General features: G+C 36.8%; 1 protein-coding gene across 7 annotated transcripts in view; it reads right to left on the bottom strand.

The window, feature by feature from the left end:
- LOC121417675 (1-phosphatidylinositol 3-phosphate 5-kinase-like) overlaps nt 1-13,525 on the bottom strand; it is an 82,960-nt gene extending 69,435 nt beyond the window's left edge. For 2 of the 7 annotated variants that reach the window (XR_005970392.1, XM_041611431.1), the window contains exons 1-8: nt 13,214-13,525; nt 11,660-11,845; nt 10,860-11,038; nt 8,413-8,602; nt 6,814-7,009; nt 2,227-2,347; nt 1,653-1,810; nt 188-302 (exon numbers count right to left, since the gene is read on the bottom strand). Coding sequence is in view for 1 of the 7 variants with exons in the window: in XM_041611431.1 (XP_041467365.1) it covers nt 188-302; nt 1,653-1,810; nt 2,227-2,347; nt 6,814-7,009; nt 8,413-8,602; nt 10,860-11,038; nt 11,660-11,845; nt 13,214-13,340 (1,272 nt within the window). In the remaining 6 variants the exon portion in view is untranslated. The remainder of the gene's footprint in view (nt 1-187; nt 303-1,652; nt 1,811-2,226; nt 2,348-6,813; nt 7,010-8,412; nt 8,603-10,859; nt 11,039-11,659; nt 11,846-13,213) is intronic. The other 5 variants (XR_005970390.1, XR_005970394.1, XR_005970395.1 and 2 more) reach the window with 4 other exon arrangements.
- Between the last annotated feature and the right edge of the window lie 6,064 nt (nt 13,526-19,589).

Raw genomic sequence — 19,589 nt, 5'->3', positions numbered from 1 at the left:
ACAACTTTAAACCTGAGTTTAAGTTAAACCTCCTATCAGAATATGGGCCTACATCTTTAATAAAAGCAATGAAAAATTCCTCAATAGCAAGTACAATGGTTGACAACCTAATCAGAATTTTTCTATGTATTACAAATGAAAGATGAATTCACATTGATGTTTGAAATATTTGAGCAGCCATGATTACCTCTCCTTGACAATAGAGGGCATATCCATCAACGAAACCTTCCTGGTAGGATGATGTAACACACTTGATCCATTTAGCATCTAGCAAGGCTTTACCAATGGCCACAGCTTGTACTCTGGTGGAATTTTAAAATATTCAAAACATGCACAATCAGAAAAATAAAATAGGCATTTATATAGTGCCATCTATCTAGAAACACTATTCCGAGGCGAGTTATTATTATTACCCCCGCTTTAGCTCGAGCTGCCTTTCAGCGCTCATGCATTCAAGGAATTCATCCTGCCGGGAACCCATTCACATCACCTGGGTTGAGTGCAGCACAATGTGGATAAATTTCTTGCTGAAGGAAATTACACCATGGCTGGGATATAACAGCCTCTATAACAGCTGACAGCCAAGTTTAGCATACTAGCCTGGAAGTTACATGTATGCACTAGGAATGCTTGCTCACCATCCATAGTCTCTCAAATTCTTTACCAATGTCAATAGATTGTACTCTGATGGAAAACAACATTTAGCAGACAGTATATCTAAAGTGATTATCTCTCTTGGAAATCAGACATGGGTGGTATCGGTATTCTGATAATACAACCTACGTTTCACCATGGTCTAAACTAGAATTTGATACCACACTTCTGTGGAATGCTTGCCTTCATAATATTTCTTCCATATTCATGGCAATTATAGTACATCAATTAATTATTTAAGATTCACAATATCTGTTCTGGATCTGGATGTGTACAGTGCAGGATCGTTTTGGTATAGCACACTAGGTGAGAGGGGGCTTATGAAGATTAGCAGTACCATAGAAGGTGGTCTTCAACAGCTGCCTTGAAGGTTGCGACTGTCTGAGAAGTTGCAATGGTGGCTGGAAGATGGTTCCAGTCCACCATTGTTTGTACGAAAAACAAGTTCTTATATTGATCAGTATTGAAATGAAATTCTCGGCTGCAAAACATTTATTATGGTTTTGGACTTGCCTTTCAACTAGGTTTGTTAACTCAAACCCAGCAAATTTTGTGTTATTTTCCTGTTCTTCCAATTTCCCGACGCAATATATTTTTTGACCAATTTTTGAAGCAGAATAACACTAATTGTTAATTGGTGAATGAGATGACAACTGGCACTCCATAAAAGTGTGGTCTAAGTTAACCCAGGTTAATCAATATATCAAAATACCACACATCAAATTTATCATGTATTTACAATGTATGAAACCCCATTTGGAGCTCTCTTTCTCGTATATTTGTATCACAGCCTTTCCCCCTTATTAAACATAACCCTTAAGCCCTGTATAACAAACCATGGTGGTTGATCGTAGGGTTGATTTTACAATTGATTACATTGATCATCATGTGCAACCAAGTGTATTAATCCCTTTGATCTCTTTTCTAGAACAATTTCTTAGTACAGTTACAATATCTTTCATTAGGTTCGTTCTAGATGCTTTGATATCTAGTCTTACCTTTGAGCAGCTTTGTCGTTTTGAATGAGCCAATCAACAAGCTCGCTACCGATGATGCAATCAGGATAGGTCCGTAGACGGTAACGATGATTCTGAAACATTATTCCATTGTTGGGATTCTTTATCAGGACCCACAGATCTCGAAGTTGTGCCGAATTCTAATGAAAGGAAAAAAAATGCAAGGTCACAAAATTTCTATATAGAGTTTAAGAACAAAATAACCTTTTTTATTTGTATTATTAAAAAAAGCCATTAAATCCAATCTATTTTGCTAAAAAGGACAATGAATTACGTGGACTAAGCTGTTTAATTATTGTTTTGGAATGTGTGCACAGCGCTTTGTAACCGAAAGGAAAATGTGCTTTATCAAATGACCTTTCGATTGGATTGGCTATCATACATAAGAACTCATTTTGATAGCTACTCCAGTTATCTATAGCTTTGATATTAACAAAAAACATTCTCTACTGTTGATCTGACAAAGTATTCACAAAATTGTTTAGGTTAAGAGGAAAATTAATTATTGAAATGCTTTTCATATTTATAACTGTTACAAATGATAACTTGTACTTACCAATAGCTTTTGATTTTCAACAATGGATACTTGTGAATCAGTTGAATTGGTAAGACCAGGAAAGACTTCAAAGAGATTAGAGGATGAAGGAGCGTCCACACTCCCAACACTCATTGCTCGACTGAACGTCAAATAAGCAAAAATAAACACGATTAGAAACATCACCACCATAATGCATGGCTGAAAGGTAATACAAATTTAAAGAAGAAACAGCTATACAAGAGAATGAAACCTGTGGAACAAGTCAGCTTGTGTGAAAACAGAAAAATAAAAGAAACAAATCGATGAAAGTTCGAAAAAATTGGACAAGTAATATGAAAGTTAACCAGCATTCACATGGTAGATCACTAATGCTATGGAGATCCTCCCATTTACCAATGCAAACAAGATCTGAGATGTCACACATGTACAAATCGTCATTTGAACATGGAACTCTCTTTTTGCTCATTCTATTACATTATACGACAAACACTCGAAGATGATGATGATCCCCAGCATTTATATTGCACCATATTTCTGTTCAAAACATTCATAGGAGCAGGATCATCCAAATAAGCTAATTACCACACATCTGCTGAAATAAGTGAGTTTTGAGGGACGATTTGAAGAGTTTGAGAGGTCACATAATAATAATAGGCATTTATATAGCGCCATCTATCGCGAAATATTCTATTCGAAGGCGCGATGTTATCATTATTTTATTACCCCGGCTTTAGCTCGAGCTGCCTTTCAGCGCTCACGCATTCAAGGAATTAATCCTGCCGGGTACCCATTCATCTCACCTGGGTTGAGTGAAGCACAGTGTGGATAAATTTATTGCTGAAGGAAATTACGCTATGGATGGGATTCGAACCCATGACCCTCTGTTTCAAAGTCAGAAGACAACTCCACTGGGCCACAACGCTCCTTGAGCTCAACCATGAACATCCTTGAAAGTCAGGAGAAGGATTTTGAATTCGATCCTGTACTTAACTGGTAGCCAGTACAACTCCATGAGAGGAGGGGGTGATGGGGTCATAATGTATTTCTTTGTACCAGTAAGCAGGTGAGCAGCAGCATTCTGTATGCACTGTACTCTGTTCAGCATAGTGGAATGAAGACAGACTGTTATAGAAGTCAATCCTCAAGGATATTAAGGAATGAATTAAGCTTTCTGCTTCAGAACCAATGAGCAGGGATCTTATATCTGAAATATTTCATAACTGGCAGTAGGTCTCTTGGCATACCTTACATATATGCTTGTCCATCTTCATACACTGGTTGAACAAGACACCCAGATTATGAGCACTCTGTGAATGAGGGACACAGACACACTGCCAACTTGAAGAATTTGTGGGACAATCTTGTTTCGCAGATGTGGTGAAAAAAAGACTAGATATTCAGTCTTGTCATCATTCAGCTTGACAAAATTCATTACCATCCATTTCCGGGATTCTGACAGGTAGGTAGTAAGATGTCAAATAGCATCAGCATCATCATCTCTCACCCTTGGTTCGAAGGTCACATACGATTACGTATCATCAGCATAGAAAATGAACTTGTAATCCATGATGAAGAGCAAAATCTCCAAGAGGTGCAGTGTACAGAGTGAAGAGTAGCGGTCCAAGGACGGAACACCGTACTTCAAGAGAGCCTCCTCTGACAAAGTCCCATTGATATTCATCATTTGTCGTCTGCAGTGAAGATACGACCATAACCATGCTAATGCGGTGGCATCAACCTTAAGTCTACTGTACATGCAATCTCTGAAGAAGGACTTCATGGTCTATCATGCTGCTGACAGATATAAGAGGACGAATATGACTGCTTTCTTGTTATCAACTGCTCTCAATACATCTATGTCATCAAATATCCAAGATATATAATAACAATTGATAATAATAATTACATGTTCTCTCACACAAAAAAAACTTCTGGATCTTGCTATAGAATTGATAAGAGAGAAAATTTAAGTGAAGTGTGTACTAAAAGTTATGGGGAAGTTGTAAATCATGACGAAAATTTTGCGTTTAAGAGCAGTATTCCCCAAGTTTCCCTTATCATCAAATCTCTTCTCAAAACAAGCATGAAATTTAAGTATAGAAACACCTGTTTCTTGACCTCGGTCCGAAGATAATACACCCCAGCATCAACGGTCACAGCAGGGGGCCACACACGATGGATTGCATTCTGTTAAGTGCATGGAGTTCCATGTATACACGCGTTGATAGAAACTTTTTTTTCTTTCTTTCTTTCGTTTTCTTTCTTTCTCTCTCTCTTCCTTCCTTCCTTCCTTCCTTTCTTTCGTTAAGACTGTATCGTTGCGCGAGTGAACGGCATGCATCCCATATTTTCTTGCTGTACGGACAGAAACTAGATGGGATGCATCGCGGTCCTTGTATGCTAAGCATACCGTAATTTTTATTCCGCATACTTTCCTTATTTCAAGGTCGATTTTCTTCGTTCGAAATTGAAAATGGACTAGTATTGGATGTCTGAATGTAATATGCCTTTGAAAACGTGATTAATATCGAATACAATAATTTCATTCTGAAGATCCTTCCACAGGCAGACAAGTCTTACGTAATAGCACAGCTGTTGTTTATCATTTCGTCCTTGGCTCAACGCTCGTTTAGCTGGCCCGTGGTGGTGAAATCGAGACAAGGGGATTACCTGGCCAAGATGGGTTTATCGGGGTTGGAAAAGTTGTTTGAGATTTGCAAACGCAAAACGGGGTATGCGACCGCAGTTTGCAGTCCGAAGTGAGGTCGAGAATCAAACGGGAAATTTACGTAATGGTGTGACATCACAGATCTTGGTCGCATTGCCAATGGGAGGATCAACATAACATTATTGATCTCAATAATCAAATGATCATAACTTTCTTACTATTCATTCAATCTTCCTCAAACTTTGATTGATTTCTTTAATTTTTCACTTTTATATGAATTCAACTACTTTCAGAGGTTTCATTCTCCTTTAACAGAAAGCTGCATTTTTTAATTAAATTTTTTTGGATTTCAGCAGCATGATACATAAAATGATTTTGACAAATTATATGCAGATTTGAAACATATCAGGTAATCAAGGTTCAGCATACCGTCGCTCTTGTCACTTTTATGAACCGTAAACCTGAATGCATTTGATGCTCGAAGATCAGCATACTTTCTACTTCAATTGATTCTCGTATAATAAAATTCATCATAGCAACTGATAGATTTCCATTAAAAACAAGTGGAATGCCTTTTTTTCACCTGCATCACGCGGTTCAATATAGCAGCAGTGCTGACTTTGAATACTACTCTAACTCGCACAAAATGTTCAGTGATACATGGTTACTCTTTTGTCCACTTTTTATGAACTAGACCAATAAACTTACAGAGATATGATGGTTATTCAACAAAAAACCCCAACATGGCCAAAGTTCATTGACCTTACATGACCTTTGACCTTGATCAGGTGACCTGAAACTCGAACAGGATGTTCAGTGATACTTGATTACTCTTATGTACAAGTTTCATGAATCACATCCATAAACTTTCAAAGTTATGACGGTAATTCAACAGATACACCCAATTCGGCCAGTTAATTGACCTTTGACCTTGGTCATGTGACCTGAAACGCGCACAGGATGTTCAGTGATACTTGATTACTCTAATGTCCAAGTTTAATGAACTAGACCAATAAACTTTCAAAGTTATGATGGTAATTCAACAGATACCCCCGATTTGGCAAAAGTTCATTGACCCTAAATGACCTTTGACCTTAATCATGAGACCTGAAACTTGCACAAAATTTTCAGTGATGCTTGATTACTATTGTGTCCAAGTTTAATTGAATCAGATCCATAAACTTTCAAAGTTATGATGGGAATTCAACAGATATCCCCAATTCGGCCAAAGTTCATTGACCCTAAATGACCTTTGACCTTGGTCATGTGACGTGAAACTCGTGTAGGATGTTCAGTGATACTTGATTAACCTAATGTCCAAGTTTCATGAACTAGGTCCATATATTTTCTAAGTTATGATGACATTTCAAAAACTTAACCTCAGGTTAAGATTTCGATGTTGATTCCTCCAACATGGTCTAAGTTCATTGACCCTAAATGACCTTTGACCTTGGTCATGTGACATGAAACTCTAATAGGATGTTCAGTAATACTTGATTAACCTTATGGCCAAGTTTTATCAACTAGGTCCATATACTTTTAAAGTTATGATGTCATTTCAAATACTTAACCTCAGGTTAAGATTTGATGTTGACGCCGCCGCCGCCGTCGCCGTCGGAAAAGCGGCGCCTATAGTCTCACTTTGCTTCGCAGGTGAGACAAAAACCCCCTAAACATGCAAAATTCATGTTCTATGAATATAACTGCATAGAATGAAGCAAAAATAGAAAATTCAGATGATTAAACAGGATGGAAATGAGATCTGGTGCCTATTTCTTAAAGATACAATGATTGTAACTTTGCAATTATAGCAGCAACCATAGTAACATGGTTCAGCAGCGAATTACAATCAAGGTTTCCATGGAAGTTAATAATTACTGCAAATGTGCAATACTTGCAAGTCTTTATGAAAACAGGTCCCTGTGACTGATACTTACCTTGTTCTTCTCATATCTTCATCCATGAATCCTAAGAACTTCTTTCTTGGTGTCAGCACGGCATCCTCCGAATTCGGTGTGTTTGCCTCAGTAACGGTCATCAGGTCCTCCTGTAGGGCTTTGAGGTCACCAGTGTAAGCCGACTGAGCATAGCTCAGCACAACCTTACAACAGTAGGTGCAGACCCGAAGGTTTCCTGGAAATTGAAGGAAAAATAGAGAATATAGCAACAGTTGCTTTAAGACAGCAAAAACATATCCATACTAGGTTTGTTTGGCCTTGCAGTCACCTGTGTAAGTTGACTGAGTGTAACTGAACACAAATGTACAGACCCGAAGGTTTCCAGGATATTGCAGGTAAATAGAGAAAATATTTAATGTTTTATAAAGATTAAAGGACAAGTCCACCCCAATAAAAACTTGATTTGAATAAAGAGAAAAATTTAACAAGCATAACACTGCAAATTTCATCAAAATCAGATGTAAAATAAGAAAGTTATGGAATTTTAAAGTTTTGCTTATTTTCAACAAAAAGGTTATATGAACGAGCCAGTTACATCCAAATGAGAGAGTTGATGACATCACTCACTCACTATTTCTTTTGTATTTTATTATATGAAATATGAAATATTTTTATTTTCTCGTCATTGTCATGTGAAATGAAGTTTCATTCCTCCCTGTACACGTGGAATTCCATTATTTTATCATTTTGTGCTTCAGGCAAGGAGGTCCTAATCGTCAAATCCGTAAAAATTGAAATATTGTATAAATCAAACAATAAAAAACAAAAGAAATAGTGAGTGAGTGACATCATCAACTCTCTCATTTGGATGTAACTGGTTCGTTCATACAACTATTTTGTTGAAAATAAGCGAAACTTTGGAATGTCATGACTTTCTTATTTTACATCCGATTTTGATGAAATTTTTAGCATTGTGCTTGTCTGATTTTTCTCTATTAATTCAAATCAAAAATTTTCTGAGGTGGACTTGACCTTTAAGTTCAAGTCAAGTCACGATTTTAAATGGTGGAAGAAACTCAAAGTGGTGGAAGATCTTAAAGTGACTGTGATAGGTCAGTGTGAAAATTGTACCTCATCAGGGTAATTATAACAAAAAGTTAAAACTTTTTATTCTGATACCCTCTGAGAGAGGGTACAAGGAAGCGACCAGACTTGAACCATGGCAGAAGCCCCCACACCCATTCCTTTGCTGCAATGCATCTTCTTGTAGAGGCCAGAAGTGTTATTTTACCTGGCAAAGATTGAAGCCTCCAGTCTGAATTCAGGATTCAGAGGAAAATGTGGTGGTAAATACTTATCCTGAAATTTTCAGGATTTGGATCAAATGTTTAACTTTTTGTAATTATGAAAAGTTGTTTACAAAGTACCTCATAAGAATTGCAGTTTCTGAAAGGCCTTGGTATCCCCAACATGATATTCAATTGAAAACTATTGAAAGTCACATGCACAGCACACAGGAAAGCATGCATAGGACTACACAGAAAAGAGAGAGATGAGGACAACAAGAAGGGGAGAAGTAAGAAAAGATGAATAAGAAAGAGAAACAAAAAGACAAGGAGAAAAGCATATTCCACTCACCAATGAATCCTATGAATTTGCCTGAAACTTCCTGATTGCAGCAGCGGCTGCAGAAAATCTGTCCGCACACCCGACAATGGTGGCGCCGTCTAAACGTAGTGAACTTTTCCCCGCAGTCATAGCACTCTTTACACTGACTGTCTGGCATCCAATACTGTCGCAGACTGCTGTCTGAATAGGTTGTAGGATCCTGTAGAAAGCAAAATATAGCATTTTCATATTATTTACCCTATACTATACTTTAAAGTAGGGTTCCATAGCATTGCATATTACGCATTTGATAGTATATTGCTGTATCATCACTAAAATGTGAAATATCGTCCATCATTATCAAATATATGACAAAGTTCTAGTGCAAACAAGTTTACTAAGAATTGTCTTTTGGGCCGATTCACTAGCCACAACACCCAAATAGAAATGAAACTGGAGATGGGATTGTTGATACTTGGTGTTGGGCTAACTATAACATGATTGACGTTATTTTCAAAGCCCAGAGTTAGTGTTGGAGTTTAGTTCAGCACATGATTCTTGAGATAAACCTCAAATCACCAATGTCTACACAACATTCAACACCAACACCATTTCAAACATCAGGAAGAACAGCAGTCCATCATTAATGCAAGGCTCCACATTAACTTTTTTTGTTGGTGGCCCGTTCGGGCCACCAAAACCTTCAAATAATTTTTTTGGTGGCCCATTAGTAAAGTTTGGTGGCCCGAAAAATATAAAGAAAAACATTAATTTAAAATGAATAAAACAAAGTGAAATATTCTGCAGTCACTAACACGTACCACTATTCTTTGTACATCTTGTATGTAAATCGTGCTTGCTGTTATTTTACTTTGCTTATTTTGTGGTAATATATAAATTGTTCTATCATTGTAAATATGAAATGATTGAAAGAGAATAAAAGAATTGTATTGTTCCCAGGTTGTGCATTTTTAATCTCCGTGTCGACACACACTCATAATGGTAAAGTAAATAAATAGTGCATATAGCAAACTCAGATAGATTTACAAAACAATTATTTTTCCTTTCTTCCTTTTTGATCAAAAAACCAAGATTATGCAGGCCCCAAATCCAGTTTATTTTCTCTTTTCCAGCATATTATAGCAGGAGAAAATCACAGAAAAATATGCTGCAGAATTTATAGAACAATGTGTAAAAGGGGGAAATAACAAAAATCATTTTTAGAATAGTATACTGAAAAAAGAAATAAAAAATTGTAAAAAATGAATAAGTGAAATAAAACAAAAGAAAAAATGAAGAAAGAAAAAACAAAAGAAAATGTAACTTTGTAAGAAAAATGAATAAGACAAAATTATCAAAAAATGGGGAAAATTATTATTCAGTAGAAACATGTTCTTTAATCAGGCATATTCAATGGGAAGGGGTATAAATGGTTTAATCACTGTAAAAAAATGAAAGAAAAAAAATGAGAAAACGGCAAAAATTATCTGGAAAAAACGGTGAGAAAATTCCTTCCCTATATTTGACAAAATGATGGAAAAATTCACATTTCATATCAATGAAATGCCTTCCCAAAGTATTTACTTCCTTAAGAGTGGTTTAAGAAGTCATTTGTAAACAAGAAAGAAAGAAGCTGCCTATTTATTTTTGGCTAGAAGAGACACAGCTTCGAAATAAACCAAATATCAACATACATACAAATGCACATACGGGACTGTGATGTACTCACCTATGTGTTTTATGTGTATTAATGCATTTGGAAATCGGTCTTTTTGAGTCAAAAGAGAGGTCATAATTCCTCCTTTTAATGCTTGCAGATAATCAGGTTTCAGTAATACGGACTGTAGAAAGGCATTTCATTGGTGTAAAATGTGACTTTGACGTAGATTTTCTGAGTTCTGGGGAAGATTTCTTAGCAGTAACATTTCTTATCACAGCTCCCTGAGTCTGAATAGTCTGCTTGCGCATAGCTAGCTGCAGTGGTTTCATGCACGCAAAGCTCAGCCAGACAGCCGGCGCGGCCGGCTGAATAATAGTTACTGTATGCTAGCGGTAGTAGGCCTACGTACTGTCATGACTATGCAATCTTTGTGTATGTGTATTGCGTGTAGATGAACAAAAATGCGCATGACGAATTGGCTTGCAATTTGAACTGTAGAAAGTTGATAAATACATGCAAAATCGGGAGAAAAATTGCGCTACTTTGAAAATTATTGGTTGCCCGATTCGGGCCACCAAAACTTAACATTTTTTCAATAATGGTTGCCCGAGATGAATTTTTGGTGGCCCCGGGCCACCGCTAATGTCGAGCCTTGATTAATGTCATCACATATTAAACACCAACAATACCATTATATTAATATATCATATTAATATCAATATATTATTAGAACACCACAAACACTTAAACCTTAAACACCCTTTTCCTTATAAATAGACACCAAAACTAAACTTTAAAAAATAACACTATTCCTTACCTGTCCCTTCCTCTCAATCAAACTACTAAGGTGCTTAAGGACAGTGGTCAAGCTCCGAGTGTAATTGACCACCGGTGCTGATACACTGGACTCATATCCTCTGGACTTGGACAAAGACTGGTCCAGATCCTTCTTTGACCCACCACCGACCAAAGGAGACAGGCTTCGAGGAAGTAAACCTAAAATAGTGCATAAAACAAAAAATCAAACTTCTAGTTATAATGCAGGCATGTCATCATATACATGACAATAAAAGCAGTGCTATGGGGGGAGGAGGGGATGACCAGACCTGCCTCCCCATGATTTTCTTAATAGTGACCAAAAAGGGAAAGAAGAGACTTCCAAATGTTTAACCTTATATTACCCCTATTATTCAATTGAGAAAAAGACTAACGCCACTGGTGATGCCGCCATCACCTATAGTCATGCTCTGCAACGAATGTAAGATGTAATAGATTAAAAATCCCCAAAACTTTCCCTGAACTTAGATCAATTAAGTGAATACAACAGAATTGTTACATTAGAGAAAGTAAATATCCATAGCCCTAACAATATTTATCACATCGATATAAAATATATTATGGAACGAACTCCATCAATTAACTATCCTAGGTTATAAACATGTACAGCATCAGACTGAATATTCTAAAATTTACAAGATGTTGATTTTCATCTTAACAATGTCAGCACAGTTCTTTATCAAGTTCAATTGTAGCAAGCCTTCAAAAGGGCCTAGTCACATATAGGAAGGGACAATTAAAGAAAATATTGACAATTGAAAGTCTGTCCAAAACTCTAACCTCTTAATTGACCTTCGGGTTTCAATCTACCATCAGACGATCTCCTTTCAGTGTTGGTTGGAGCTTCTCTCTCAGCCTCTAGATCTTCTTCTTCTTGTTTGTGTTCTAGTACGGACTTCCTGATTGGTAGATCCTTGGGTCGGCTACCAGGGTTTTTGTCACTGGACTTGGAACCTTGGGAATCTGCAAATCAAATGATATTCTATTGATCACTCTGTTCTCTTGATTTAAATTCAATTCAATTTAACAATTCTATTGATTACAAATGTCTATAAATAACTGGGCATTGTGGCATGCATTTGTTTTCCAAGCTATACATAGAAGAAGTTACACATTGGTGCAGAGGTTACAGCCCAAGTCACAACTTTTGGATGGTAATGTTAACTGTCGATCCCAGACGTAAATAATCATATCTGACTAATCCATGCTTGACAAACTTAATCACACAAATATATACATTAAAAAAAACATTGAAAATCTTGCTCTACTTGTAAATAATAGTATGTTTCTTAATATCAAGAATTTAATTCTTGATACCATATCTGCAAGGAGTCATGTGCACAAGCTTTTCGAGATTAGAGCTAATAAGAATACAAGTTGGAACTTTTTTACATTGAGAAACTGTAAGTTATGAATTAGTCTTCCTGAGCATGTAGTAGAGTCTAAGGATGTATTACAATTTGAAAAGATTGATTTTTGTGGCTTAATGCAGAATTTAAATTTGATTAGAAGGTTCCTCCCCAGGACTGCATCAATTCTTCAGATGTCACTGTATATCACCAGCAGCTGGACATAGAGGAACAGAAGATTCTGTGTACAAGACTGAACCTTATGTAATGACTTCCTTGACATAAGCTATTTACTTCTTGATATCAAGAATTCAAACATTTGATTGTAAGAACTACCCAACACAGGGTTACCAGCTTACCTCCGTAGAAATTTTCAAATCGTCACTTAAAGCTCACCTTTTCTCATAACTTTTTTTTTCTTTTTTGACCGATTGACTGTATATCATTATAATCTGCCAACCTGTGCACTTTGAAACACCAGTATAAAGTGCCCTACAAATGTTATTATTATTATTCAAGAAAACAAAATTCCCTGATCAATTTTAAAAAAACCCTGTTTTTCCCTAATGAAGTTGAAAAATTCCCTGATAAACATTTAAACCCACTCCCAGTTTTGTATATTTTCCAAGTGTTTGCAGTATATTAAATGTCTTTTTGGGATAAAAACAATGATGTAAAACTAATTAGTACCACCATAACCAGTCATTCAATGGATGTTGTTTTGATAAGCAACAAAATATAACAGAGTCTGACTGACTAACATGCTTTCAACTTTTGGGCTGATCAAAATTCCCTGATTTTTCCCTCATTTGAGGCATTTTCCCTGATTTGAGGTATTTGTCATCAAATTCCCTGATTTTTCCCTTACTTGAAAAAAAGTAAAATAATTTTCCCTGATTTCCCTGATGGGCTGGGAACCCTGGGATATTATTGATCCATAGGATTAAACTTAAGAACAGCTTGCCATTGTAGCAAATTTCCTTACCTTTTCCCTTGCGGAACCAGCCAGTAATTGAGAACCTTGATGTCTGGGTAAGATCATCACCTGGAGGCCTTGGAAACAAAGTGAGATTGCTCTCCTCTAATTCTCTTCCTGATGATGATGCAGCCATGTTCTTGGTTTTATTGCTACATTGGCATTCTCATAAGCAGGTATATATGTTCAGTGAATCAATCTGTAGAATAAAACAAATAGGCTGTGCTAAATTCCTCCATGAACTGCAAGCCTCAAGTTGCAGTAAGAATACAGTGACTTGATGAACCGACTGTATGTGATGGAGTGCAGCAGTTTGGTGTAAACAAGGTGCTGTCTTAAAAGATGTATTGGGAGCTGGGTGAAAGTTGGGGAATGGTAGAGACATTATCAATGACACCAAAGGGGATAAGTATGGTTCAAAAGTAAAGATAAGAGTCAGCATTTTTGATAGTTTAGATTGGCTATAGCACTGTTATCCTGGGGTGGTTTACAAAGTAACCATAATGGCAAAATTACAACAAAGGCAAGTTCTTTATGATATGTATGAAATGTTCCAGAGCCCTAATGAATAATTTGTTTTTATTAGACCAACTGGTAATAAGCCAAGTGAATCTAATGTATTACATTTCTAAGCATGGGGGATTAACATGAATGGAGTCTAGGTCAGATCCCCGAGATGAAACCTGGGGAAAACCTCCTACATGTAGTCTCAGAACACATGACTCCAGCCGAGATGAGGTCAAGAGCTGGAGTACACTGTGAAAATATGGACTCAAGGCCGGCCTCAATTCCATCCCAGGTTATAACGTCAGATACAGGATTCATAAAATCAAGTTGAGGCATTAATACCCTGCTTTAATTTAGAGAAAGACCTGTATTAATGTATAAATTTCATTTTGCATTCATACATTTTTCCCATATTATATAGACCTGTGTCAATGTTTTTTTTTTCTTCATACTTTCTTCATCTTCATTTTCTTCTTCCTCATCTTCCCCTCCTTCCTTTTCCTACTCTTTTCCTTCTGTAAGGGTTGAATTTTGCCTTATTTAATCTTATTGTTTATTTCACACTTTGCTTTCCATACTTTTCTTTACTTCCCATTTCTATACCATTGTCACACACCTGTTTCTCTCATTCCCTAGTTTCTACATCACATCATTCCATTGCCATTCCAACTCCATGGATCTTTACATGTTTCTATTGTCATTTTCTCATTTACATTCAGAACATTCTTCTTCATTCATATCATCTTACCTCATCCTCATTGGTTCACCTTTCACCCTTGGCTCTTCCACTCTTCTGGGTTCTTCCATTCTCTGTTTCTCTATTGGTTGAATTTATCATGTGACATTATTTTTTAATATATTTGAATATATAATTTGTAAAGGCAATGCCTTGTGAGGTCTAGATTGCTGACCAATAAATCAGAGCATCACTTGACTTCATTTAGTCGACATCTTTATTTTGAGTTTAGTTCAGCTTCAAATATATTTTAGGTTTTTCTTATTTGGTGCTTCTGGCTGTTTGATATGATTTGAGTTTGCTTGTTTTACGACTGATTTTGTGAGGTGTATCTTTGAACATTCGGCCACTTTCGGCCACTACACGTCTTCATTTTCTATTTTTCTTTCTCACCCTCTTTCTCCTCCTGCTTTCATGGCTTTTCCTTCTTCCTCTAGCTCCTGTTGTGTGCAGCAGACAAATACACTACAACCGGACACGCATGATCACATTCACAGTCACGTCGAGGGCACGGGTCCACATGCCAGCACACCAGGCCGCGGCCGGTCAATAATGCCGAAACGTTCGGCACTTGTCCCACCACCGTACCCGGTACGTACACCCGTCGCGGGCCAGCGCCAGTTGATCGCAATTTCGCGAGCGCCCAGCTCAGGCTGCAGGGCCAAGGCAGGCCCGGCAAAGAGGCCGAGAATCACGCATGGAGAAATTAAATTTTTGTGCCTATCCATCCTAAAGAAAATTATATTAACAGATATTAAATGAATCACACAAATTAGGACATTAACCGGAGTCTAACTTACATTTCCTCAAAGAAGGTAGGACTCTCGGAGGAGTGGTCGTACACGGTTAGCTGACAATAAGGTGTAGGTACCGGTACGAACTGAAATTATAAATAAAAACTGTTCTTATTACGGTGGTTCCCAATCAGAATCCCAATATCACGATAATGCCAATATTTTTTTTATCTGACATTATGTACATAAAGTGGTTCAATCATTTTGTTTATCAATATGGAACATTTCAGGGTTTTTCCCTCGTACCGTACTTTAATTTGTCGATTTCAAAAAATATCATATCGAAATAAGCGTTTATCATATTCTAATTTAATCACTTTTTCAATCATGAAAAATAGTTTCTTGCTATACCTATAGAAACGATGCAAGTGTGAAAACCGAGCTGAGCACACTTTTGAATAAAGAAGGAGTTGCTCAATAAAAATATATATGCGAGAGTGAAGATCGAATTGAACATTAAGCACTGTGTTTAATGTGTAGGACCATTATGAAGACGGCAGTTCAGTTTTTTTTTACTACAAATGAAGCAGGGGCCGCGGAAGGGGTGGGCCCCCCTGCCCGGCCCCCAAGCTGTAATGTACTGACCAGAAAAGTAAAAAGGACTGCGGAAAAGAAAAAAAAGGACTGTATGAAAAGGATACATATCTCACGAGTCGGACAATGCGAGCGCGAAGCACAAGTTTAAATTTATCTTCCAACCTCAGTGGACATTCTAAGTATTTTTTTAACCATGCAGGAGCAAAATAAATAGGCTACCTTTATAAACAATAATTTCTGTGAGCGCGAAACCCAATTCAAAATTTGTGATTTTCCAGCCGGAAAACTGAACATTTTATGTATTTGGTAACCAGGACCATGCAGAGTGAGCATATTACTAAACAATAATTGATGAAACGTGAGCCAAAATCTTTGTGATTTTCTTACCTTAAATATATGTTTTACTTCATTAAGGGTATTACAAGGGCACTTTTTCTGACATTTTCCATTTTGAAAAAAGGGCAATTTTCCTACAGAAAATTTTTAGGGACAAGTGTCCCCTATAGCTGCCCCCGAATCCGCCACCAGTGAGTGAAGCGAGCAGAATTTTGGTGGTGGATTAAGCTATAGCAACTTGACATTCTAAAAATGCAAGCGCGTAGCGCGAGCTGAACATTTTTTTTTTTCTAAATTCATCCATTTTTGTAATCATAACAGGATGCGTAATCGCGTATCTCGCTGAAACAAAGCTACAAAAATCAAATCATGAGCATGATAATCTGTTTAAATTGGCAAAAATATATACGAGATATACTTTTCTTATCTTTTTATACTTTTCCTCCTCTCCTTTACTTTTTTCTCCTAATTTCTTTGCTCCTTTTTTTTTGGGGGGCTGTTTGCAAGTGGCAGGGTTCCGCAAAACCCAGGGAACTCTCCCCCACCCCGCGGCTTCGGCCCTGAATTGGATAATCCTATATTAATAATGTGATCGCGAAGCGCGAGCTGAAATTTTTATGATATTCTAATCTGAAACTGAATAATTTATTATTAGCATGTTTTAAATAAAGAACAAGTTGCGTAAATCAATAAACAAGCATGTTTTAGATTTATACCCACTATCTGGGCATTCTTATTATATTTTTTATCATGAAATCAATAAAGCGAACGCAAAGTGCGAGCTGAAAATATTTTATATTCCGATTTGAAAAGGGGTCAATTTAAGCACTAATTCAAGCACTGTGTAGGAAAGTTCATAAATGGATATTTGGAACTTAATAAAATAATGATAAAACGAAGCGCAAACTGATATTTTTATTAATACTATATAATAAGTATAGAATTACCGTTATTAGAGGTAATTAAATTACTCAGCAATCAAATTGCGAGCGCGCGCAGCGCTGGCTGATAGATATTGACAATCAAACCTGAAAAGGGATATTTTGATTACTTTAATACATGAAAAGAATAAGTACTTAACAAATCAAACAATGGGAGCGTGCAGCGAGTGCTGAAAATGTTGATACTGAGACAAAAAACGGACATTTTACAGAACACTTTTTCAAAATCAATTTGTAAATCAAACATAATTGGAAAGCTCGATGGAGGAGCTGAAATACGTTTTTATAATGACTTCAAAACTCAGAATTTTAAGCTCCGCCTCAGCCTATATTGACCAAAAAGTTTATGTTTGTCATCAAACATGGAATGCGAGCGCAAAGCATGAGCGAAAATCTTGTAAAGTGACATAAAATATTTTCACTTTATTTTCCAAGTCTTCTCCTCACCTTGTTTCATTCACTCGTCTTCCTCCCTTTTTTCTCTTCTTTTTTTTCCTCCCCCTTTTTTTCTTCTTCCCCCTTTTTTCTACGTTGCTCCTTCAATAGGAGTGCCCGGGCCGCTCGCCCCCCGGATGCGCCTTTGTAAATTTGACAGCTAGGCAAAAAAATACGGTTTCACTTCAAATAAATGAAGGTCGTTTTGGTGCCAAAAATTTGACAAAGCCCCTCCCCCCAAAAAAAGGGTTTCAACACAACATGTTGGTTCCCATATATTTCTCCTATGTGACACACCTACCAGAATACAAGGGGGTGCTGCTGATGGAAAATAATACACACAGCACCCCCTCTGGGAAAATCTTCAGCACCCCCAGGACCCCCGCTTCCCAGGGCCATGAAAAGATGTGTAGTAAACAGAAAATGTGAGCGCGAAGAGCGAACTGAATTCTTGTTATGAGTCAGGAGTAAGTTAGGACTGAAAACAGGACATTAGAGCCTTTTCGAAATTTTGACCGTGATGTATATTATGATCTTACAAAAAATAATAAAAATGCAAAGCGCAATAAACTATTTTTCTATAATGAGTTTTAAAACTAGCCTATGTTAAACGTCACTATATAGGCTACATCGTTTAGTTCAAGCACAAGTTTTATTTTCATTTCCATCATTAGCATTGTATAAACAAAAAGTCAAATATAAATCAAGCATACATTATTATATGTAAACAAATACAAAATACAAATCAAATAATGATTACAAATCAAGTTCAAATTCCAAAACATTTGTAAAAAAGTTTTAACAAAATCTTGTTTTAGAAAATCATGTATTTCTATGTCATTAAACATGTTAAACGGCAATGCGAGCGGATGTTTGTTTTATGTTTACTTTACAGCGGCGACCCAAAGGTTTGATATCTATCGATTCTCCCCACTCATTTTCTTCACATTTCCTCCATTATTTCTTCTTCTTTATCAAGCCATTCATTGCTTTTCTTCCTTTTCCTTTGCTTTTTTCTTTTCCTCTTCTGACAGCTGCTGCCCCATCAAGGTTCGCGCCTATATCTTTCATTTTCCCTTCCTAAACTATTTAGTATGGTACAAGAGGCCGCAACAACCCGATCTAAGTACATGTAGATTAACAGTTTTTTGACAAAAATTAAAAACTGACATTTCATTTTTCAGTCCCGTACTCATTCCTTTTATTTTTGGCTTCGATATTTTGTTATTTTGTCACGGGTGTGCATGGGCATACTAAAATATAGGGCCATTCCGATACGGAATCTTTCTCTTTCCCCTTTCCTCCTTATCGTTTCTTCCTCTCTCCCTCCTCTGTATAGCTTCTATCCCCTTTCCCTATTTCTCTTCTTTCTACCCCGGCTTTCCACCTTCTTTTCTTCCCCTCCCTTTTCCTTCCTTCTTTCTCTTTTTCTTCCTTTTCTCTTCCCCCCTCCCTTCTCTTTTTTTGGACAAAAAATGATGTTTTCAAAAGGGGGCGGACTGAGACGGAAAATGCATCTCTTGGTCCGGCAACTGCATTGGTATAATAAGTGAACTATAACTGATACTTAAAAATGTGTTTTCATATCTTCTTGGCAGGGACTTTTCTTTTTGGTGTCTCTTTTTTCTCTTTCTTTGAGGAATATAGGCCTATAATTCTCTCCCATCCCAATTAAAAAATAACAAAACACTAAAAAAAAACACACACAAAAGCAAGAACATATACTAAACCAGAACAAAAACGTTGGACATTAACGTAATTCTGTTTTGATTATACGTATTTATCTCAATTAAAAATTCATTAACATCATCAAACAACTTAAATCCCCCGCCCTTTCACATTTTCCTTATCTCACCCCTCTCTTTCTCTTCACAGCTACCATAGATTCGGAATTGTATTAGTTCGAAATTTCAGTTTCAATGACAAGTGAAAATTGATGTTTTGATTACGCAACCGAATTGAAAGATTCGAACGCCGAACTGACGCTAGTTACACTTACACTGTCTGACTGACCGGCTTTTGTGAGCTGAGGCTGATTTCCGATATAGGTAAATGTAAGTTAAATACTTAATAGTTCATAGTTCGAGCTTAAAAAAGGA

This window comes from Lytechinus variegatus, chromosome 1 (genome assembly GCF_018143015.1).
Source record: "Lytechinus variegatus isolate NC3 chromosome 1, Lvar_3.0, whole genome shotgun sequence".
NCBI lineage: Eukaryota > Metazoa > Echinodermata > Echinoidea > Temnopleuroida > Toxopneustidae > Lytechinus > Lytechinus variegatus.
The sequence above is the reverse complement of the archived record's forward strand: the minus strand, read 5'-3'. Positions and strand labels throughout refer to the sequence as shown.